The sequence below is a fragment of the Oncorhynchus masou genome, chromosome 29, assembly GCF_036934945.1.
Source record: "Oncorhynchus masou masou isolate Uvic2021 chromosome 29, UVic_Omas_1.1, whole genome shotgun sequence".
NCBI lineage: Eukaryota > Metazoa > Chordata > Actinopteri > Salmoniformes > Salmonidae > Oncorhynchus > Oncorhynchus masou.
The window spans coordinates 19,177,608-19,201,335 of NC_088240.1; the positions used below are offsets into that span (position 1 = coordinate 19,177,608).

A 23,728-nucleotide genomic window follows, 5' to 3' on the forward strand; every position below is an offset into this window, starting at 1 on the left:
CCCTCTTGTTGTGATGGAAGGTGTGTGTGTGTATGTGTCGCCCTCTTGTTGTGATGGAAGGTGTGTGTGTGCGTGAGTATGCGTCGCCCTCTTGTTGTGATGGAAGGTGTGTGTATGCGTCGCCCTCTTGTTGTGATGACAGGTGTGTGTGTATGCGTCGCCCTCTTGTTGTGATGGAAGGTGTGTGTGTGTGCGCGCGTCGCCCTCTTGTTGTGATGGAAGGTGTGTGTGTGTGCGCGCGTCGCCCTCTTGTTGTGATGGAAGGTGTGTGTGTGTGCGCGCGTCGCCCTCTTGTTGTGATGGAAGGTGTGTGTGTGTGTGTGCGCGCGCGCGTCGCCCTCTTGTTGTGATGGAAGGTGTGTGTGTGTGTGTGCGCGCGCGTCGCCCTCTTGTTGTGATGGAAGGTGTGTGTGTGTGTGTGCGCGCGCGTCGCCCTCTTGTTGTGATGGAAGGTGTGTGAGTGTGTGTGTCACCCTCTTGTTGTGATGGAAGGTGTGTGAGTGTGTGTGTCACCCTCTTGCTGTGATGGAAGGTGTGTGAGTGTGTGTGTCACCCTCTTGTTGTGATGGAAGGTGTGTGAGTGTGTGTGTCACCCTCTTGTTGTGATGGAAGGTGTGTGAGTGTGTGTGTCACCCTCTTGTTGTGATGGAAGGTGTGTGAGTGTGTGTGTCACCCTCTTGTTGTGATGGAAGGTGTGTGAGTGTGTGTGTCACCCTCTTGTTGTGATGGAAGGTGTGTGAGTGTGTGTGTCACCCTCTTGTTGTGATGGAAGGTGTGTGAGTGTGTGTGTCACCCTCTTGTTGTGATGGAAGGTGTGTGAGTGTGTGTGTCACCCTCTTGTTGTGATGGAAGGTGTGTGAGTGTGTGTGTCACCCTCTTGTTGTGATGGAAGGTGTGTGAGTGTGTGTGTCACCCTCTTGTTGTGATGGAAGGTGTGTGAGTGTGTGTGTCACCCTCTTGTTGTGATGGAAGGTGTGTGAGTGTGTGTGTCACCCTCTTGTTGTGATGGAAGGTGTGTGAGTGTGTGTGTCACCCTCTTGTTGTGATGGAAGGTGTGTGAGTGCGTGTGTCACCCTCTTGTTGTGATGGAAGGTGTGTGAGTGCGTGTGTCACCCTCTTGTTGTGATGGAAGGTATGTGAGTGTGTGTGTCACCTTCTTGTTGTGATGGAAGGTGTGTGAGTGTGTGTGTCACCCTCTTGTTGTGATGGAAGGTGTGTGAGTGTGTGTGTCACCCTCTTGTTGTGATGGAAGGTGTGTGAGTGTGTGTGTCACCCTCTTGTTGTGATGGAAGGTGTGTGAGTGTGTGTGTCACCCTCTTGTTGTGATGGAAGGTGTGTGAGTGTGTGTGTCACCCTCTTGTTGTGATGGAAGGTGTGTGAGTGTGTGTGTCACCCTCTTGTTGTGATGGAAGGTGTGTGAGTGCGTGTGTCACCCTCTTGTTGTGATGGAAGGTATGTGAGTGTGTGTGTCACCTTCTTGTTGTGATGGAAGGTGTGTGAGTGTGTGTGTCACCCTCTTGTTGTGATGGAAGGTGTGTGAGTGTGTGTGTCACCCTCTTGTTGTGATGGAAGGTGTGTGAGTGTGTGTGTCACCCTCTTGTTGTGATGGAAGGTGTGTGAGTGTGTGTGTCACCCTCTTGTTGTGATGGAAGGTGTGTGAGTGTGTGTGTCACCCTCTTGTTGTGATGGAAGGTGTGTGAGTGTGTGTGTCACCCTCTTGTTGTGATGGAAGGTGTGTGAGTGTATGTATGTGTCATCCACTTGTTGCAAAAATAAATAATAATAATTTTAAAACACTCACTTTGTTTGTGGTGTGTCTCTTGCTCCTCCGGCTGCTCCACACTGCTCCCACTGAGGCCATGAGCTGCACCCCATACTGCCCCGTCAGAGGAGTCAGAAACTCCAACACACGCTGCCTCAGGATCTACACACACACACCAGTACCATCAGAGTGACACACAAATTCACATGCAGTATATATCATAGCACTATTTACTTCCTATACAAACACACTCCCACGCAAACATAAACACAGGCATACCTTGGAGCTCCTGAAGTAGACGGATGTGGAGGGGTGTCTGGTGGTCTGGGCGGAGTCTGAGCCCCTCCTCTGGGACTCCTCCCTCTTGACAACACCCCACAGCAGAGCCATACTACTGAGCATGTGTGGCAGCTCCTTGATCACAGCATTGCGTGCGTTCCGGACATCTGCAGGGTCACAGGCCACCAGGGACTGAGAGGGACAGATGGAAACATTAAACAATTGTTTTCTGCAGTCAACTCTGTGTGTCTGAGTGGGTAGCAGAGTGATCCACCTACATGTTGCCAAATCAGTAGTGTGTGTGTGTGCGCGCGCGCGCGAGACTCACCTTCTTGTTGTCCAGTAGACAGTGGTGAGTGAGTGTGGTCAGTCCCTCCAGTAGGGTGAGAGGGTAATCAGGAGCAATGTTCTCCTTCCTGCTACTCTGTGTAGCCTTCCCCCCGTCGTGATCGTACTGTTTGACCAGCTCATCCAGGTTCCTGCATATCTGGGTGATGAGCGGAGGAACGATGATGCCCAGCGAGCGCCCGAGGTAGGGCAGAGACGAGCACAGCAGAGCCACCCAGTGGGGGTGCATGGCATAGCCGTACTGCGGCTGCAGAGCCCGGGCTGCAGCAGACACAAACATCCCCTGGGCTGTGATGGGCTGGGTCTGGACATACTGAGCTGCCTTGATGGACTGTTGGAACAGAACCCCTGTCTGCCATTCCTGCTTCATGGCTGAGGAGGCAGGGGTAGCTACAGGTGTGTCATGGGGCTCATCGGGGTGCGGGGTTGAACCAGACCCCCCTGGCCACACGTAGTACTCCAGGACGATGAGGGCCTGTAGGAGCTTGAGCAGCTCCATCTGTAAGGGGTATTGCTCCTGCCCCCCTCCCCCTCCAAGATTCACCAGGCTCTCCTCAGACAGGCCCACCTGTTCATCGAACAGATTCAGACCCCCCATGGCAGAGTCCTTCTCCACCCCTTTCTGGCTGATGTACATGGAGGCTGAGAGGGTGAGAAGGGCGTACTGCTGCACCTTACACCTAGCCAGCAGCTTGCGGATGGTCTCTGGGCCGACCCCAGCCTCCTGCAGGGTGGAGCTGTCCCTCTGACCCCACACCACACACCCCAGCTGAGTCACCAGGCGGGTCAGCACCCCCACGCTCTTGACCTGGACCTCCCTGTTCCCCTGCAGCTCCCTGGGACCCAGTGTGAGGTAGGATGGGTAGTGGGAATGTAGGAACCTCAGGCACAGCGATACCAGCAGTTCGATGAGCAGGGAAGGGGGAATGGAGGGCGAGGAGGTGGGCGAGAGCAGGCGTCCATGGAAGCCTCTTCCGTCCAGGGCCTGCTGGTGGCGCTGGAGAAGGTTGGAGACCAGGTTGAGGTGGGCGGCTGAGCTGGTGTCCAGGGAGGTGGAGGAGAGGGCGTCCACTAGAGGGCGCTGGGCGCTGCTTCTCAACAGACTGTCCAACAGGGCCAGGCCGTGGAGCAGTCGGGGCCAGCCGCCGGGCATAGAGTACAGCAGAACATGGCGGAACAGAGAGTCAATGACTTCACGCTTCTCATGCTCCTGTTTGAGGAGACGCGACTGAGCCATGGCTTCACGCTCCAGGTCATCCTCCTCGCTCGACAGCGAATCGGACACCTGCGTGTGTTCCGATTCCAACCTCCTCAGGCAGCTGACCACACCTCCTTCCTCTACGCTACAACCGTAAGTGGCGGAGCTGGAGTTTTCTGTGGAGACCTGGGCACCACTGGTGTCAGCTGACTCGGTGTGTTCGCTCTCTTCCTCCTCCTCCTCTTCCTCCAGCTCATCTTCCCCCTCTGTGGCTTCGCTCTCACTGCAAGACACCTCCGTGGAGTCAGCCGCTGGATTGGTCGTCTCTGGGTCACGCTCTAGCTCCCCCCACAGGGCCTCCCGGTCCACCAGGATCATGTGACCCAGTGTACCCTCATCTGGTTGGGTGCTGGTTGCCATGGCGCCCGTGGAACCCTTGGTGGTGCTTCGACTTCTGCTGTTTAAATCTTTCAGATTACCTACAGAGAGAAAGAGGTCTACCAAAACATATACACACTAGGAGAGTAACATCCCTAAACACTCCAAAAATCACCACTTAACACTCCAGAACACACACACAAAACACACGCACGCACGCACCTGCGGTGAGGTTCTGTTTGACACTCTGGATGGTGCAGCGCTGGGTGGAGGGGTGGAGCAGCAGCAGCAGAACAGGCTCCAGGATGCGGACCACGTCCTGCAGGGAGAGAGCCCTGACCAGCCAGCACTGGGCTGCAGCACTCACAGAACCATCTGGGCTGTTCAGACAGTCCACCACCACACACAGAGACCTGGGACAGAGATACACAGAGTCAGTCATAGGGAGATGAGACCTGGGACAGAGATACACAGAGTCAGTCATAGGGAGATGAGACCTGGGACAGAGATACACAGAGTCAGTCATAGGAAGATGAGACCTGGGACATGGGACAGAGATACACAGAGTCAGTCATAGGGAGATGAGACCTGGGACAGAGATACACAGAGTCAGTCATAGGAAGATGAGACCTGGGACAGAGATACACAGAGTCAGTCATAGGGAGATGAGACAGACAGAGTCCATCTCAGTGATCTGAGGAAAGAAAAACAGGTTCACTACAGTAGTACAGTTGTGGCCTAAAGTTGAGAATGACACAAATATACATTTTCATCAAGTTTGCTGCTTCAGTGTCTTCAGATATTTTTGTCAAGATGTTACTATGGAATACTGAAGTATAATTACAAGTATTTCATATGTGTCAAAGGCTTTTAATGACAATTACATGAAGTTGATGCCAAGAGTCAATATTTGAAGTGTTGACCCTTCTTTTCAAGAGCTCTGCAATCCACCCTGGCATGCTGTCAATCAACTTCGGGCCACACTGATGGCTGCCCATTCTTGCATAATCAATCAGAGTTTGTCAGAATTTGTGGGTTTTTGTTTGTCGACCCGCCTCTTGAGGATTGAACACAAGTTCTCAATGGGATTAAGGTCTGGGGAGTTTCCTGGCCATGGACCCAAAATATCAATGTTTTGTTCCCCAAGGCACTTAGTTATCACTTTTGCCTTATGGCAAGGTGCTCTATCATGCTGGAAAAGGCATTGTTCATCACCAAACTGTTCTTGGATGGTTGGGAGAAGTTGCTCTCAGAGGATGTGTTGGTACCATTCTTTATTCATGGCTGTGTTCTTAGGCAAAATTGTGAGTCGCCCACTCCCTTGGCTGAGAAGCAACCCCACACATGAATGGTCTCAGGATGCTTCTCTGTTGGTATGACACAGGACTGATGGTAGGTCTCACCTTGTCTTCTCCGGACAAGCTTTTTTCCCAGATGCCCCAAACAATCGAAAAGGGGATTCATCAGAGAAAATGACTTTACCCCAGTCCTCAGCAGTCCAATCCCTGTATCTTTTGCAGAATATTATGTTTTTCCTGGAGAGAAGTGGCTTCATTGCTACCCTTCTTGACGCCAGGCCATCCTCAAAAAGTCTTCGCCTCACTGTGCATGCAGATGCACTCACACCTGCCTGCTGCCATTCCTGAGCAATTTCTGTACTGGTGGTTCCCCGATCCCGCAGCCGAATCAACTTCAGGAGACGGAGCTCGCGCTTGCTGGACTTTCTTGGGCGCAGTGAAGCCTTCTTCACAACAATTGAACCGCTCTCCTTGATGTTCTTGATGATCCGACAAATGGTTGATTTAGGTGCAATCTTACCGGCAGCAATATCCTGCCTGTGAAGCCCTTTTTGTGCAAAGCAATGATGACGGCACATGTTTCCTTGCAGGTAACCATGGTTGACAGAGGAAGAACAATGATTCCAAGCACCACCCTCTTTTTGAAGCTTCCAGTCTGTTATTCGATCTCAATCAGCATCACAGAGTGATCTCCAGCCTTGTCCTCATCAACACTCACACCTGTGTTAACAAGAGAATCACTGACATGATGTCAGCTGGTCCTTTTGTGGCAGGGCTGAAACGCAGTGGAAATGTTTTTTGGGGGGGATTCAGCTCATTTGCATGGCAAAGAGGGAATTTGCAATTAATTACAATCATCTGATCACTCTTTATAACATTCTGGAGTATATGCAAATTGCCAGCATACAAACTGAGGCAGCAGACTTTGAAAATTAATATTTGTGTTATTCTCAACTTTTGGCCACGACTGTAGAGTCACGAAACAGAATACACTGGGGACCGACCACAGCACAAACTGCTGTTGGACCCAGAGACCAACCACTGACCATACTTCAAGCTCTGTACTCACCGGTCAAACGAGCGGTTCAAAGACATGGTCCGGTTTGACTGGTTCTCCCTGGTCAGGTGCCACAGCACTGAGAACCTATGTAGGGCCTCCAATCGTACACCCTGAGGGAATATACAAAACATACAGTGGGGAGAGAACAAGTATTTGATAACACTGCAGATTATTCAAGTTTCCTCTTTACAAAGCATGTAGAGGTCTGTCATTTTTATCATAGGTACACTTCAACTGTGAGAGACGGAATCTAAAGCAAAAATCCAGAAAATCACACTGTATGATTTTTAAGTAATTCATTTGCATTTTATGCATACAGACCTTCTCCAGATCCTTCAGGTTTGGGGCTGTCGCTGGACAATACGGACTTTCAGCTCCCTCCAAAGATTTTCTATTGGGTTCAGGTCTGGAGACTGGCTAGGCCACTCCGGGACCTTGAGATGCGTCTTACAGAGCCACTCCTTAGTTGCTCTGGCTGTGTGTTTCGGGTTGTTGTCATGCTGGAAGACCCAGCCACGACCCATCTTCAATGCTCTTACTGAGGGAAGGAGGTTGTTGGCCAAGATCTCACGATACATGGCCCCATCCATCCTCCCCTCAATACGGTGCAGTCGCAGAAAAGCATCCCCAAAGAATGATGTTTCCACCTCCATGCTTCACGGTTGGGATGGTGATCTTGGGGTTGTACTCATCCTTCTTCTTCCTCCAAACACGGCAAGTGGAGTTTAGACCAAAAAGCTCTATTTTTGTCTCATCAGACCACATGACCTTCTCCCATTCCTCCTCTGGATAATCCAGATGGTCACTGCCAAACTTCAGACGGGCCTGGACGTGCGCTGGCTTGAGCAGGGGGACCTTGCGTTTGCTACAGGATTTTAATCCATGACGGCGTAGTGTGTTACTAATGGTTTTCTTTGAGACTGTGGTCCTAGCTCTCTTCAGGTCATTGACCAGGTCCTGCCGTGTAGTTCTGGGCTGATCCCTCACTTTCCTCATGATCATTGATGCCCCACGAGGTGAGATCTTGCATGGAGCCCCAGACTGAGGGTGATTGGCCGTCATCTTGAACTTCTTCCATTTTCTAATAATTGCGCCAACAGTTGTTGCCTTCTCACCAAGCTGCTTGCTTTCTGTCCTGTAGCCCATCCCAGCCTTGTGCAGGTCTACAATTTTATCCCTGATGTCCTTACACAGCTCTCTGGTCTTAGCCATTGTAGAGAGGTTGGAGTCTGTTTGATTGAGTGTGTGGACAGGTGTCTTTTATACAGGTAACGAGTTCAAACAAGTGCAGTTAAGGCAGGTAATGAGTGGAGAACAGGAGGGCTTCTTAAAGAAAAACTAACAGGTCTGTGAGAGCCGGAATTCTTACTGGTTGGTAGGTCATCAAATACTTATGTCATGCAATAAAATGAAAATTAATTACTTAAAAATCATACAATGTGATTTTCTGGATTTTTGTTTTAGATTCCGTCTCTCACAGTTGAAGTTTACCTATGATAAAAATTACAGACCTCTACATGCTTTGTAGTAGGAAAACCTGCAAAATCGGCAGTGTATCAAATACTTGTTCTCCCCACTGTAACTGACATGTTAGTTAAACACAGAGGATGACTTACTGTTTGTTTTATCATATGAGTTTAGGCTGGAGTATTTGTTCATATGTTAGGTGGCTATATGTGAAACCTCAGTGCTGTTTAAATGCGTTAGGAGTATTGGATGGCTCTTTGCTGTAGGCGTCTAGTGTCTTGATATTACAGTAGAATCTTGTTAGTGTGTGTGTCCTGTACCTTATCTCTGTGCAGTAAAGCCTGGCAGACGATGTCCTCACAGATGGATGCGGAGGGGGCCAGGCAGTGGAGCCGATAGAAGAGCGCCACACAGGAGGTGTGCTGCTCTCGACGCTCCACATCCAGCTGACCCCACAGCACCTGGGCCACCCGCTGCATGGGATCAGAAAGATGAAAGGTGAAATGTTAGAGGTGATGATGATCGGTGTTCATTTGAATCAACTTAACGCAGCAGCATCAGATTACTAATGATCCTGATTTGGTTAGGTAATAGGCAGCAGAAAGGAAAAAGGTGATGATGCTGTTGGACATAGAGTTACAGATGACACATTCACTAAGGAAATGTACACATTTCATCATATTATAGAGTAACACGTCAGACCAGCTAGGACTACTCATATTATGTTCCCTCTTTATGTAGCAGTAATACAAGCCCACTGCCATGGTAGACCATGATTTCCTGACCTGGTAGAAATCTGTACTCTGCTCGATGGCGCTGAGCAGGCCTGGGTAGATGGGGGGTACAGTGACCATCTGCAGCCGTCCGCTCAGGGGGTTGGCGTTGCTGGCCTGGTAGCGCCTGGTCTTGTCCTGGATGACCAGGGCCAGGGACTGGGAGTGGTTGATGAGCTCCAGAAGAGAGGACACAGCCGTGTGCTGCACCTGGTAGTCCCTCGACAGGCAACACAGGGTCATCATGGACCTCAGCCACAAAGGCAGGCAGCCCACGTCACTATCTGAAGAGAAAAAAACAAAACAATATTTTGGTTACTTCCCATTCAATGAGTTAAAATTAGTCAAGATCATGAAAGCATATCAGTATACTGACTTGAACCAACATAAAGTGGACAATTCAGCCCTGTTAGTAAGCCATGTTAGGAGTAGGAGTACACACTAAAGCTTGAGCTTTTCATTTGAATAGACAAACCAGCACCCCAGTAAACCTTTTGGTAAAGAGTAGAGTTGTAGAGTTATACAAATTCCCCTATGTGGACTCAATTGTGTGAGTCTGACATGCAAGACTACTGGTTGGCTAACTAACTACAGTAAGTTTGTGTAGAGCTGTATAGACTGACCTGTATGGGTAAACAACCATTATTGTGTAAAAGTGTATACTGTCACCTGTATGGTGGAACATGTCGCTGTAGAGCACCTGGCTCTCCTCCTCACTCAGGTACAGGGGGAAGGTGGTACACTCCAACAGCAGGTGGCATGCTGCCGTGAACGCCTGGCGGCACTCCTCTGAAATCTCCGCCCTGCCCCGGGGCATGTACCCTGCCCCCCAGTCCACCCCTCCTCCCGTGCCCACTCGCCCTTTCTTCTTCTCTGTAGGTGGGACAGGGAGGTCTGGGACAGGGGGGTTCGAGATAGAGCGTGGTTTGTGTTTGTTGGGGGTGAAGAGCTCGGCTAGCTTGTCTTTGATCTGGGTCGTGGTGATCTGAGGGCCCTCCTGGAACGAGGTTTTCCCACCAGGGGAGAGGGCAGCGGGGTCCGGCTGTACAGCCTCCTCCTGCCCCCTGACGTCCTCCACCCGAACCAGCAGGTACCTGGGAGGGGAGAGGAGGGAGAGAGAGTTGATCAAGTCGTTTTGATTGATGCATGTTGTGCTTGATGACTGTGTGTTACATGTTTTCCAGATGTGATCATGTTCTCTACCAGGTGGTTATGAAGGTCAGTATATCCAGCAGACACTGGGTCACGGTCTCCACATTTCCCCCCTTCCTCCACACACCCTGGCACTCTTTCACGATCCCCACCCCCTCGGGGTTCAGTCCCACCCCTGGTAAGAGGTGCAGTTCCGAGGGTGAGGCGCTGATGCCCAATCCGCTGTCTTCAGACCGAAGGAGTGGGAAGGCGCTTTCTCCCTCTACCGGGCCAGTCTCCTGCTCCACAACCCCATTCAGCTCTTCCTCTGGTTCTGCGTTGTCATGATTAACGTTGACCCGACTGCCCTCTTCCCCCTCCTCGACCCTTTCCTTCTCCATATCCTGCATCTAAGGGGAGAAAATGCATGATCCCACCAGAATACCACCAATGAGGGAGTGGGTAGTATGACCTTAAAAGGACAGTTAGATAACTGATTCCTTGTCCTTAAACTCAAAAAATATTTTCTAATTTTTTCCCTAAAATTTTAGAGAAATCCCATCGTGATCCAGGATCTGACTGAAAGAAGCTAAAGATCAGTGTAAGCTGTGTTTATGTGACAGACAGACCAGTGTTACAGCTGGACTTCAGACCTCGTTTATATCCGCAGGGAGAGTGAAATTAGAAAATTGGTTGGTCTGTGTAGTCTGGATCTACCATCAAGACAAGAGGAGTACAGTACGTGAGAGACAGCCTGACAAGGGGCTAACCCTGCCAGGAATGTTATCCATCAGTCAGACAGGTCACCTACCAGACAGTTCATCCTGAGGGCATGACCATTCTTAAGTACCTCAGTAGTGCTGCATCCCTAACTCCCATTTTCCTTCTACTCTCCATACGCATGCCAGTTTCTCTGAACCACTGCACACACTCACACAACCACTGACCGGAACAAATTGTAAGCTCTCCTCCTGTGTCGGTGACTTCACTTTCTGTGACTGTGACTCCACGTCCATGTCCATATAAGTCACGGGCATCTGGATCTTACTGAGCACCTTGAAGCAGGTGCGCAGGCCCTGTGTGAGCTCCGATAGGTCCAGACAGGTCATGTGGGTACGGAGTGCATGCAGCATGCGACCAAGCATCTGGGGCAGGAACTGAGACTGGATGTCAGCATGGAGCTCCTATTGGACCAGACCAATCAGATAGGGTTAGAGAGAGCAAGAAAGAGAGGGAAAGAGAGAGAAAGAGGAAAAATAGAAGCATGTGTGTGTGTGTGTGTGTGTACCAGAGGGATGACGTCCAGTAGGAATATGATGAGAGTGGAGATCTCTGTGACAGAGGGAGCAGGAGAGTCACTGTGATACTGCAGAGGGGGTGGCGGCAGGTCAGCTGGGTCGCTATGGAGACAGAGACACAGAGAGAGACCAGCTAAACAACATAAAAGACATTCGAGTTGGAGAAAGATGCTTTATAACAGCAAAGATACAGTGACTATTCCAGAGGAGGTACAGTAGGTGCTAGCAGAGGCGTTACCTACCCGAGGCAGGTGCAGAAGTGGCAGGTAATGTAGTCCCACAGGAACTCACTGTTCATGGAGCTCACCAGCATGTTCACCGTCTTTATGATTTCTGATGCGTTCTTGTTCTCTTTTATTTTACTGCACAGACAACACATCTAGGCAGTCACTATCATGTCGATCTCTTTTTAGGAAACTTAAATATCAATAAATATCATTCATCTATATTAGTTAATTCTCCACTCGGCCCATCCTCTCACCTGGCTAGCTGGTTGCCTGTCAGGCCAGTGCTGGTGATAGACTCCTCCCCCAACATCTCTCTGCAGTAGCTGTAGAATGCTCTCACCACCTCCAATAACACACTACCCACTATCAGAGGACCTGAGAGAGACCACCATGATTATCGTCACATACTGTCCACTATCAGAGAACCTGAGAGAGAACAACATCATTATCATCACACATTGTCCACTATCAGAGGACCTGAGAGAGACCACCATCATCATCATCACACACTGCCCACTATCAGAGGACCTGAGAGAGACCAGCATCATTATCACAAACTGCCCACTACCAGAGGATCTGAGAGAGACCACTATCCTTACACACTGCCCACTATCAGAGGACCTGAGAGAGACCACCATCATCATCTTCATTATCATCACACAATGCCCACTACCAGAGGACCTGAGAGAGACCACCATCATCACACACTGCCCACTACCAGAGGACCTGAGAGAGACCACTATCATCACACACTGCCCACTATCAGAGGACCTGAGAGAAACCACCATCATTATCATCACACACTGCTCACTATCAGAGGACCTGAGAGAGACCACCATCATCATCACACACTGCCCACTACCAGAGGACCTGAGAGAGACCAGCATCGTTATCATCATCATTATCACAAACTGCCCACTATCAGAGGACCTGAGAGAGACCACCATCATCAAACACTGCTCACTATCAGAGGACCTGAGAGAGACCTCAATCATCATCACACCCTGCCCACTACCAGAGGACCTGAGCAAGACCACCATCATTATCACACACTGCCCAATATCAGAGGACCTGAGAGAGACCACCATCATCATCATCACACACTGCCCACTATCAGAGGCCCTGAGAGAGACCACCATCATCATCATCATCACACACTGCCCACTACCAGAGGACCTGAGAGACCAGCATCATTATCATCATCATCACACTGCCCACTAACAGAGGACCTGAGAGAGACCACCATAATCTTCCTCATTATCATCAAACACTGCCCACTACCAGAGGACCTGAGAGAGACCAGCATCATTATTATCACAAACTGCCCACTACCAGAGGACCTGAGAGAGACCAGCATCATCACCACACACTGCCCAATATCAGAGGACCTGAGAGAGACCAGCATCATCATCACACACTGCCCACTAACAGAGGACCTGAGAGAGACCACCATCGTCATACACTGCCCACTATCAGAGGACCTGAGAGAGACCACCATCATCTTCCTCATTATCATCACATACTGCCCACTATCAGAGGACCTGAGAGAGACCACCATCATCCTCATTATCATTACACACTGCCCACTATCAGAGGACCTGAGTGAGATGAACATCATCACCACTACACCCTACTTACCAGCAGAGGGCTTAAGACAGCTGGAGAGAGTGAGAAGGGGAGGGGAGGGGTGGGAGAGATGAGGCCTGAAGTAGGGGAGGTGTGTGTTTACCTATCTCTGGCTTATCTATAAGGCTGATGATGATGCGGAAGGGTCGTAGATAACCAATCACGCTCTCCGGGTCCGCCTCCACATCCTTCTGATTCAAGATCCTGATCAAAGCCTAAGGACAGAGACACAGAGGACACACACGGTTACACCACTGGGTATTTACTGAATTCAAGTTCACCTTGTTTTCATGGTTTCATATTAAAATGAATGACCTGCATTTAAGGGCAGGTGTTTTAAGTCCTTCATGAGGTTTAATAATCTGTAACAGTATGAGTTATATACTGCCACTGATCAACAGTAGTGTTAGCTAGTGTGTCCAACCTGCACTAAGAGTTCTCTGGAGTGGGTGTTGAAGTAGAAGGCTGTGTGTTCTTCCATGGAGATGAAGAGGTCAGGGTCTGCAGCAACCATACCCCCCTTAATATCTGTGCCTGGGGAACAGCAACACACACGGATACAGTTATTCACTTATAATATCAAGGCATACATTTTATTCTCTGAAAGGGGAGATGCAAACAATTGAGGCTACATGGATAAATTTATTAGGTAGACCTTAACGACATTAGCTAAAACTACATTTATTAGCTACATAGTGAAGTATATTCAGGCCTAATGCTAGACTACACCTCAAAGCCATAACTTCATTGTGTGTGTGAACATGGCCGTGGTGCATGTCTATCCACATTAACTACCTAGCAGCCAGGCGTAGAGGCGTCTGTTGAGGGACATGTCTCTGCGGAGCAGCGTGAGGGAAGCAGCAGACACCACTCTGATCGTGTCCTCCCTAGTCATAGGAATACTGCCTTGGGTTGGGTCCTGAGGTAATAACAGGGACAGTTACACATGGGGCACAGGGAAAGGGAAGAGGATGAAGATAGAGGCAAAGAAGGAAGAGTTGGAAGAGGAGATGTAAGAGGATTAAGGGAAGAGCAGGACAGAGTATACAAGGAGGAGGAGGAGGTGAGACAGAGGAGAAAAAGGAATAGGAGGAGGTGGTGGTGGAGGAAGGAGGTAAACCTCTAACCTCTGAGAAAAACATTGACGCTTGCAAGGACACGGTGACTGAGTTCATCGGGAAGTGTACAGGGGATGTTATTCCAATGGTGACTATTAAAACCTACCCAAACCAGAAACCGTTGATAGATAGCAGCATTCGCACAAAACTGAAAGCGCGAACCACCGCATTTAACCACGGCAAGGTGACTGGGAATATACAAAGTGTAGTTATTCGTTCCGTAATGCAAACAAACATGCAAAATGTCAGTACAGAGGCAAAGTGGAGTTGCAATTCAGTGGCTCAGACAAGACTTATGAGGCAGGGTCTACAGACAATCACGAAAAGCGAAAACCAGACACGTAGCGGATACCGACGTCTTGCTCCGAGACAAGCTAAATACCTTCTTTGCCCTCTTTGAGGAGAACACAGTGCCACCGAAGAGGCCGGCTCCCAAGGACTGTGGGCTCTCGTTCTCCGTGGCCGACTTGAGTAAGACATATAAACGTGTTAACCCTCGCAAGGCTGCCGGCCCAGACGGCATCCCCAGCTGCTTCCTCAGAGTGCAGACCAGCTGGCTGGTGTGTTTACAGACATATTCAATCTCTCCCTATCAGTCTGCTGTCCCCACTTGCTTCAAGATATCTATCATTGTTCATGTACCCAACAAAGCAAATGTAACTGAACTAAATGACTATCGCCCTGTAGCACTCACTTCTGTCATCATGAACCTCTACCTTACCTGACACCCGAGACCCTCGTCAAATTTGCATACCGCCCCAATAGATCCACAGACGATGCAATTTCCATTGTGCTGCACACTGCCCTATCCCATCTGGACAAGAGGAATACCTACGTCAGAATGCTGTTGATTGACTATAGCTCAGCCTTCAACACCATAGTACCCTCCAAGCTCATCGTTAAGCTCAGGGCCCTGTGTCTGAACCCCGCCGTATGCAACTTGGTACTGGACATCCAGAAGGGCTGCCTCCAGGTGGCGAAGGTAGGAAACAACAACTCCACTTCGCTGATCATCAACACAGGGGCCCCACAATGGTGCGTGCTCAGCCCATTCCTGTACTCCCTGTTCACCCATAACTGCATGGCCATTCATACCTCCAACTCAATCATCAAGTTTTCAGTCGACACAACAGTAGTAGTTACCAACAATGACGAGACAGCCTACAGGGAGGAGGTGAGGGACCTGGCAGAGTGGGGCCAGGAAAATAACCTCTCACTCAACGTCTACAAAACAAAGAAACTGATTGTGGACTTCAGGAAACAGCATGCCCCTATCCACATCGACGGGACAGCAATCGAAAAGGTGGAAGGAAAGCTTCAAGTTCCTCGGTGTACACATCACTCACAATTTGAAATGGTCCACCCACACGCAGACAGTGTTGTGAAGAAGGCGCAACAATGCCTCTTCAACCTCAGGAGGCTGAAGAAATTCGGTTTGGCCCCTAAAACCCTCACAAACTTTTACAGATGCACAATTGAGAGCATCCTGTTGGGCTGTATCACCGCCTGGTAAGTCAACTGCACCACCCAACCACAGAGCTCTCCAGAGGGTGGTACTGTCTGCCCAACGCATCACTGGGGGCACACTGCCTGCCCTCCAGGACACCTACAGCACCTGATGTCACAGTTAGGCCAAAAAGATCATCATGGACATCAACCACCCGAGCCGCGGCCTGTTCACCCTGCTACCATCAAGAAGGCGAGGTCAGTACAAGTACATCAAAGCTGGGACCGAGAGACAAAAAAACAGCTTCTATCTCAAGGCCATCAGACTGTTAAATAGCCATCACTAGCCACCCGGCTACTCATCCCTACAACCTTACGAGGGTGCTGCCCTATATACATTGAATCACTGGCCACTTTAAATAATAGAAGACTATTCACTTAAATAATGTTTACATACTGCTTTACGCATATCATACAGTGGCAAGAAAAAGTATGTGAACCCTTTGGAATTACCTGGATTTCTGCATAGATTTGTCATAAAATGTGATCTGATCTTCATCTAAGTCACAGCAACAGACAAACACAGTCGGCTTAAACTAATAACGCACTAACAATTATACGTTTTCATGTCTTTATTGAACAGACTGTGTAAACATTCACAGTGCAGGGTGGAAAAACTACATGAACCCTTGGATTTAATAACTGTTTGACCCTCCTTTTTGCAGCAATAACCTCAACCAAATATTTTCTGTAATTGCGGATCAGACCTGCACAATGGTCAGGAGGAATTTTGGAAAAATCCTCTTTACAAAACTGTATCAGTTCAGCAATATTCTTGGGATGTCTGGTGTGAACCGGTCTTTTGAGGTCATACCACAGCATCTCAAATCGGTTTGAGGTCAGGAACCTGACTTGGCCACTCCAGAAGGCGTATTTTCTTCTGTTGAAGCCACTCTGTTGTTGATTTACTTCTGTGTTTTTTTTGTCATTGTCCTGTTGCGACAACCAACTTCTGTTGAGCTTCAATTGGTGGACAGATAGCCTAACATTCTGCTGCAAAATGTCTTGATAAACTTGGGAATTAATTTTTCCGTCGATGATAGCAAGCTGTCCAGACCCTGAGCAAAGCAGCCCCAAACCACGATGCTCCCTCCACAATAACATTTGCTAAATATGTGTATGTGACCAATAAAATGTTATTTTAACGTTACTTACCAGGCAAGTGGCCAAGGAGAAGAAGAAGAGCAGGATCTCCAGCATGTTCCTCTGCACCAGAACATTTGAGTCCTGCAGAGACAGACACAGCGCCTTCACCTGGGAGAGAGAGACAGACAGACAGACAAACAGGTTATCCAACATGGCCAACACAACCCTACACTCGCTCACACTAACACACAATAACTCACCACCAGGCGGTTGTCATAGCCCAGCATGCGTGTTTGCTGGTGCGGGGGGGTTAAGCGGTCAAAGTGTGTGACGATGAAGAGAGAGGCGGGCAACCGGACAAGAGGGCTGACCAACACACTGCCCCACAGAGCCCCATAGAACACCTGCTGGCCCACCAACATAGACAGTCTCAGTAGCAATGCATCCGTCCTGGAGAGTGGGGAGAGGAGGAAGAGGATTCGTAATATCTATATTAATATTATCTATGCAAAACAAAATACACTGAGTGGGCCTCCCGGGTGGCACAGTGGTTAAGGGCGCTGTACTGCAGCGCTAGCTGTGCCACCAGAGACTCTGGGTTCGCACCCAGGCTTCCGGGTTGGATGCGCGCTGTGTTAAGAAGCAGTGCGGCTTGGTTGGGTTGGGTTGTGGACGCATGACTTTCAACCTTCGTCTCTCCCGAGCCCGTACGGGAGTTGTAGCGATGAGACAAAACAATTGGATACCACGAAGTTTTGTACACTGAGTGTACAAAACATTAGGAACACCTAATATTGAGTTGCACTCCTTTTTCCGTCAGAACAGCCTCAATTGATCGAGGCATGGATTCTACAAGGTGTCGAAAGCGTTCCATAGGGATGCTGGCCCATGTTGACTCCAATGCTTCCCACAGTTGTGTCAAGTTGGCTGCATGTCCTTTGGTCCATTCTTTATACACCGAAGAAAATGTTGAGATTGGAAAACCCAGCAGTGTTGCAGTTCTCAAACTGGTGCACCTGGCAACTATTATCATACCCCGTTCAAAGGCACTTCAATCTTTTGTCTTGCCCATTCACCCTTGATGGCACACATACACAATCCATGTCTCAATTGTGTCAAGGCTTTCCTCTTCATCTACACTGATTAAAGTGGAATTAACAAGTGACATCAATAAGGGATCATAGCTTTCACCTGGTCAGTCTATGTCATGTTTTGTACACTCAGTGTATATTGCAATATATATTGCAATTTTGCAGGTGTGTGTGCGTGTGCGTACCTGTCATAAACCTCAGCCCCCTCCTCCAGGCCAGGCAGTAGTCCAGTGATGAAGGCCTGTAGGCTGGGCAGTAGGGCCCTCTGTAGGGGGAGGTAGTAGCGTTCATACAGCGTCAACAGGGCTGGCTTCACTGCCATTGCAGCATGGCCCAGCAACGGGAACAGCCCCGAGCTAACACACACACAAAGATAGAGATCAATACAACACATTAACTCACACACACATCAGTACAGGAGAATGCATGTATTTTTGTACAACTTTATTTAACTAGGCAAGTCAGTTAAGAACACATTCTTATTTTCAATGACGGCCTAGAAATGGTGGGTTAACTGCCTTGTTCAGGGGCAGAACGACAGATTTTTACCTTGCCAGCTCGGGGATTACCTGTAGATGAAGAGGTCCTTGGCCAGCCATTTGGTGCCGATGATCTTGAAGATGACCTCATAGGTCTCCAGGGCCTTGATGTGCACTCCGCTGGGCAGGGCCGGGTGCAGACACTGGGCCAGACGCTTCCCAATGATTAGCCTCTTGGGCAGCAGAGAGTAGCGCAGGTTACTCTGCAGGGCCTGGGGAGGGAGGATTAGAGAGAGGGAGAGCGGTGATGAAGGGGGGTAACTACCTGGTACCAAATGGTGCTTGTGGTGGTAGTTAGTGGTGTGTGTTGTAATGAATACCAAAGAAAAAAACAATTCATGGGTAATTATTGTGTATCTAATATGTCATTTGTCTGGGCTATTGACAAAAAAAATAGGTCATGCAGTACTGACACTGTCAACATAACCAAATAGATGAGCAGGAACTGGAAGTGTTGCTTTGTTTACATGACATATTAAAGTGGCCTGAAGGGATCTTCACTCATTCTCACATAGCACCTTGACACACACAGATCAACACACACTGGCATTCTACCATAACACTCTGAAGCAAACATCCTTCTTGCTTAGTGTGTCACAAGCAGTGACCTACTAGTGTCCAAAGTCCCCTAGGGTGGAGCAAGAGACAGAGTTAGGCCATGTATTCTAGGTAGAGGTCGACCGATTATGATTTTTCAACGCCGATACCGATTATTGGAGGTCCAAAAAAAATGATACCGATTAAAATCACCCGATTTCTTTTATTTGTAATAATGACAATTACAAGAAATCTGAATGAACACCTATTTTAACTTAATATAATACATAAATTAAATAAATTTAGCTTCAAGTAAATAATGAAACATGTTCAATTTAGTTTAAATAATGCAAAAACAAAGTGTTGGAGAAGAAAGTAAAAGTGCAATATGTGCTATGTAAGAAAGCTAACAAGTGAATGAACACTAATGTAGGCTTATTTTCTGAAACTCGATTGATAGATTGGGAATGTTTTTCCATCTCATAGCGGATGCCAATCTCACAGACCACTGATCTTGGAGCCGGATCCAGACAGAACCAGACCCAACCATGGCAACACCAGCAGGATGGACAAGTGACTGCAGGTGGTGACTGGGCCCAGAGCCAGAGAGCCACTCAAACACAGAAAGTACAATACACTCACCAAGAGCCCAATAACATGGCTAACTCGTCAATGCTACAGAATAAGCAGTTAGCTTCTACTCTGTAAGGACATGAATACACTCAGAAAATGCCACCATTGATTTGGTCAGTCACTCTCACTCAGATATCAGAGTCTGTTGACGTACAGGTGCGTCAATCTAAATAACATAATACAAAAATCTCCATCAAAATCAGTCAGTTTAAGCTGGAGATATCTATGGCGGCCTTCCACATCTGTGGTGGAAGATGGCCGAGCTACAGAGGTGTTTGTCAGAACATGAGACATCCCGAAAACTGGACTTCTCACGAAAATGTCTGTAGCGTCCGAACTCTATGGAAATATGAGATTGTCACGAACACGATGGTGGTCTCTACTAGAGGTCGACCGATTAATGGGAATGGCCGATTAATTAGGGCCGATTTGAAGTTTTCATAACAATCGGAAATCTGTATTTTTGGACACCGATTTGGCCAATATTATATATTTTTTACACCTTTATTTAACTAGGCAAGTCAGTTAAGAACATATTCTTATTTTCATTGATGGCCTAGAAATGGTGGGTTAACTGCCTCGTTCAGGGGCAGAACGACAGATTTTACCTTGTCAGCTCGGGGATTCAATCTAGCAAACTTACAGTTAACTAGTCCAACGCTCTAACCACCTGCCTCTCATTGCACTCCACGAGGAGCCTGCCTGTTACGCGAATGCAGTATGAAGCCAAGGTAAGTTGTTAGCTAGCATTAAACTTATCTTATAAAAAACAATCAATCAATCATAATCACTAATTAACTACACATGGTTGATGATATTACTAGTTTATCTAGCGTGTCCTGCTTTGCATATAATCGATACGGTGCACATTCGCGGAAAAAGGACTGTCGTTGCTCCAACATGTACCTAACCATAAACATCAATGCCTTTCTTAAAATCAATACAAGTATATATTTTTTAAACCTGCATATTTAGTTAATATTGCCTGCTAACATGATTTTAGTTTAACTGGTAAATTGTGTCACTTCTCTTGCGTTCATTGCACGCAGAGTCAGGGTATATGCAACAGTTTGGGCCGCCTGGCTCGTTGCGAACTAATTTGCCAGAATTTTAAGTAATTATGACATAACATTGAAGGTTGTACAATGTAACAGCAATATTTAGACTTAGGGATGCCACCCGTTAGATAAAATACGTAACGGTTCCGTATTTCACTGAAATAATAAACGCTTTGCTTTCGAAATGATAGTTTCCAGATTTGACCATATTAATGACCAAAGGCTCTTATTTCTGTGTGTTATTATGTTATAATTAAGTCTTATGATTTGATATTTGATAGAGCAGTCTGACTGAGCGATGGTAGGCAGCAGCAGGCTCGTACATCCAATAGTCAAAGGTTAATGAAATACAAATGGTACAGAGAGAAATAGTCCTATAAATACTATATTAACTACAACCTAAAACCTCTTACCTGGGAATATTGAAGTTCATCTTAAAAGGAACCACCAGCTTTCATATGTTCTCATGTTCTGAGCAAGGAACTTACATGGCACATATTTCACCTTTACTTTCTTCTCCAACACTTTGTTTTGGCATTATTTAAACCAAATTGAACATGTTTCATTATTTATTGAGGCTAAATAGATTTTTATTTATGTATTATATTAAGTTAAAATAAGTGTTCATTCAGTATTGTTGTAATTGTCATTATTACAAATAAATAATAAATAAATATGGCCGATTAATCGGTGTCGGATTTTTTGTGTGGTCCTCAAATAAATCGGTATCGGTATTGAAAAATCGACCTCTAGTCTCTACGACCCCCACAAGCCCCAAGGGAGTCGTCAGAAGTCAGTACTGACACTGGGCCAACTTATGTTTTTGGAAAGGGGAGATTCTCATGAACATGATGGTGTTCTCCGTTTTGCTCTAAGACCCCTACAAGTGTTGCGGAACTCGTCTGAAGGTAACCGATAGCGGGAAAAAAAGAACAAATAAATGATGGTATGGAGGTAGTTTTGTGCCTACCCAAAAAAAGGGGTTAAATATGTGTTCAAAAATATATATATTTATAGGACAGACACTTCAAACCCTTATTCCTTATGAATCTTTTTTTGACAATTTTGGTCTGCCTGGTGACATCACATTCATGAGCTTGGGTCCCAGGAAAACACTGAACTTCTCATTTTGGTCCCAGGCTGAAAAAGTTTAAGAACCCCTGGTCTAGAGTGGCTTCATGTCTGAATATATTGTACCAGCCATGTCAACCGTACCTTGTTGAGTTTACCCAGAGAGGAGATGAGGTCGGCCCATTCACTGGATGACTCAAAGTTCCGCAGGGCTTTCTCGATGACTGCCGCGTAACTACGGTAACGGTAGTCATTCTGCAGCTCCTGCTCCTCGGGATCCATAATGCCTGACTCACGTCCCAGCATGCTCAGCGTGTGTCTGAGGAAAGGGGGAGGAGAACGGGAAACAGAGAGGAGATGGGGTGAAAGAACAGCTATTTGTTGTCAGACATCAATCCCTACATCAGGGTCATGTCCACAAGGCTCACATTGGAAGAAAACAGTGAAAAGTGGAGCCTGGTACTAGCCTACATGTACCTGAAATTTAATTGTTTTGATAACGGTGTCCCCTAATGAACACAAGATTTCTGTTTGTAACATTGAGCTATGTTGCAGAGGGTTTTCTCCTGCACACACAAATTGATATGGTCACAGTGACACATGCGGTCACACACACGCGCACACACACACAGGAATCACAATGAGCTCATTCATGATTGGGTCTGCTCTGTGCTGGTCTGCCTGACCTGGCTTGAATTCTGAAAATAGTCTAACAGACAACTGGAATTTAGGACACAGGGCGACTGATTCCTGTTGAACACATCTACACATGCTCCCAGAGGAACAAACAAACATCAGTGCCCCTATTCACAAAGTGTCTCAGCGTAGAAGTGCTGATCTAGGATGAGTTTTACCTTTTAAAGACAGAATCCGCAGTAGTGGGAAACATCACCACTTGCAGCCACACCACCGTTGTTATTGTTTTTGTTGCCGAGCTGAGGAGCATCGAGCAGAATGGTAAAAAAATAATATCCAGTTCTCTATCACGCGTGGCTGTTTCACCATTAAGGATCAATAAGATTGGAGCACACTTACTCAGATGATTTGTCACATGCGTAGAATACAACAGTGAAATCGTTACTTACAAGCCCTTAACCAACACAGTTAAGAAAAATCTGTGTTAAGTAGAAAATAAGAAATAAAAGTAACAAATAATTAAAGAGCAGCAGTAAAATAATAAGAATTTGAGAATTTTTAGGGCCTTCCTCTGACACCGCCTGGTATAGAGGTCTTGAATGGCAGGAAGCTTGGCCCCAGTGATGTACTGTACTGGGCTGCAAGCACTACCCTCTGTCGTGCCTTGCGGTCGGAGGCCGAGCAGTTGCCATACCAGGCAGTGATGCAACCATGCTCTCGATGGTGCAGCTGTAGAACCTTTGAGGATCTGAAGACCCATGCCATATCTTTTCAGTCTCCTGAGGGGGAATAGGTTTTGCCGTGCCCTCTTCACAACTGTCTTAGTGTGCATGGACCATGGTAGCTTATTGGTGATGTGGACACCAAGGAACTTGAAGCTCTCAACCTATTCCACTACAACCCTGTCATGAGAATGGGGGCGTGCTCGGTCCTCCTTTTTCTGTAGTCCACTATCACCTCCTTTGTCTTAATCACATTGACGGAGAGGTTGTTATCCTGGCACCACACGGCCAGGTCTCCGACCTCCTTCCTATAGGCTGTCTCGTCGTTGTGAGTGATCAGGCCTACCACTGTTGTGTCATCAGCAAACTTAATGATGGTGTTGGAGTCATGCCTGGCCATGCAGTCATGAGTGAACAGGGAGTACAAGAGGGGACTGAGCACGCACCCAAGGGACTCCCGTGTTGAGGATCAGCGTGGCGGATGTGTTGTTACCAACCCCTAACCACCTGGTGGCAGCCCGTCAGGAAGTCCAGGATCCAGTTGCAGAGGGAAGTTTTTAGTCCCAGGGTCCTTAGCTTAGTGATGAGCTTTGAGGGCACTATGGTGTTGAACACTGAGCTGTCGTCAATGAATAGTGTTCTCACATAGGTGTTCCTTTTGTCCAGGTGGGCCAGGGCAGTGCGGAGTGCAAAAGAGATTGCATCACCTGTTGATCTGTTGGGGTGGTATGCAAATTAGAGTGGGTCTAGGGTTTCTGGGATAATTGTGTTGCTGTGGGCCATGACCAGCCTTTCAAAGCACTTCATGGCTACAGATGTGAGTGGTACGGGTCGGTAGTCATTTAGGAAGGTTACCTTAGCGTTCTTGGGCACAGGGACTATGGTG

General features: G+C 47.7%; 1 protein-coding gene across 2 annotated transcripts in view; it reads right to left on the bottom strand.

Moving 5' to 3' along the window:
- Positions 1-23,728, bottom strand: part of LOC135519129 (protein dopey-2-like) — an 80,121-nt gene that overhangs the window by 33,586 nt on the left and 22,807 nt on the right. For both annotated transcript variants that reach the window (XM_064944197.1, XM_064944196.1), the window contains 21 exons: positions 21,629-21,803; positions 18,216-18,397; positions 17,832-18,002; positions 16,816-17,005; positions 16,625-16,723; positions 13,641-13,764; positions 13,270-13,379; positions 12,949-13,060; positions 11,474-11,594; positions 11,235-11,354; positions 10,983-11,094; positions 10,642-10,878; positions 9,767-10,104; positions 9,233-9,657; positions 8,576-8,847; positions 8,111-8,263; positions 6,333-6,433; positions 4,188-4,378; positions 2,370-4,066; positions 2,042-2,233; positions 1,802-1,924 (listed from right to left, as the gene is read on the bottom strand). In XM_064944197.1, the coding sequence (XP_064800269.1) occupies positions 1,802-1,924; positions 2,042-2,233; positions 2,370-4,066; positions 4,188-4,378; positions 6,333-6,433; positions 8,111-8,263; positions 8,576-8,847; positions 9,233-9,657; positions 9,767-10,104; positions 10,642-10,878; positions 10,983-11,094; positions 11,235-11,354; positions 11,474-11,594; positions 12,949-13,060; positions 13,270-13,379; positions 13,641-13,764; positions 16,625-16,723; positions 16,816-17,005; positions 17,832-18,002; positions 18,216-18,397; positions 21,629-21,790 (5,232 nt within the window). In that variant the 5' untranslated portion in view covers positions 21,791-21,803. The remainder of the gene's footprint in view (positions 1-1,801; positions 1,925-2,041; positions 2,234-2,369; positions 4,067-4,187; positions 4,379-6,332; positions 6,434-8,110; positions 8,264-8,575; positions 8,848-9,232; positions 9,658-9,766; positions 10,105-10,641; positions 10,879-10,982; positions 11,095-11,234; positions 11,355-11,473; positions 11,595-12,948; positions 13,061-13,269; positions 13,380-13,640; positions 13,765-16,624; positions 16,724-16,815; positions 17,006-17,831; positions 18,003-18,215; positions 18,398-21,628; positions 21,804-23,728) is intronic.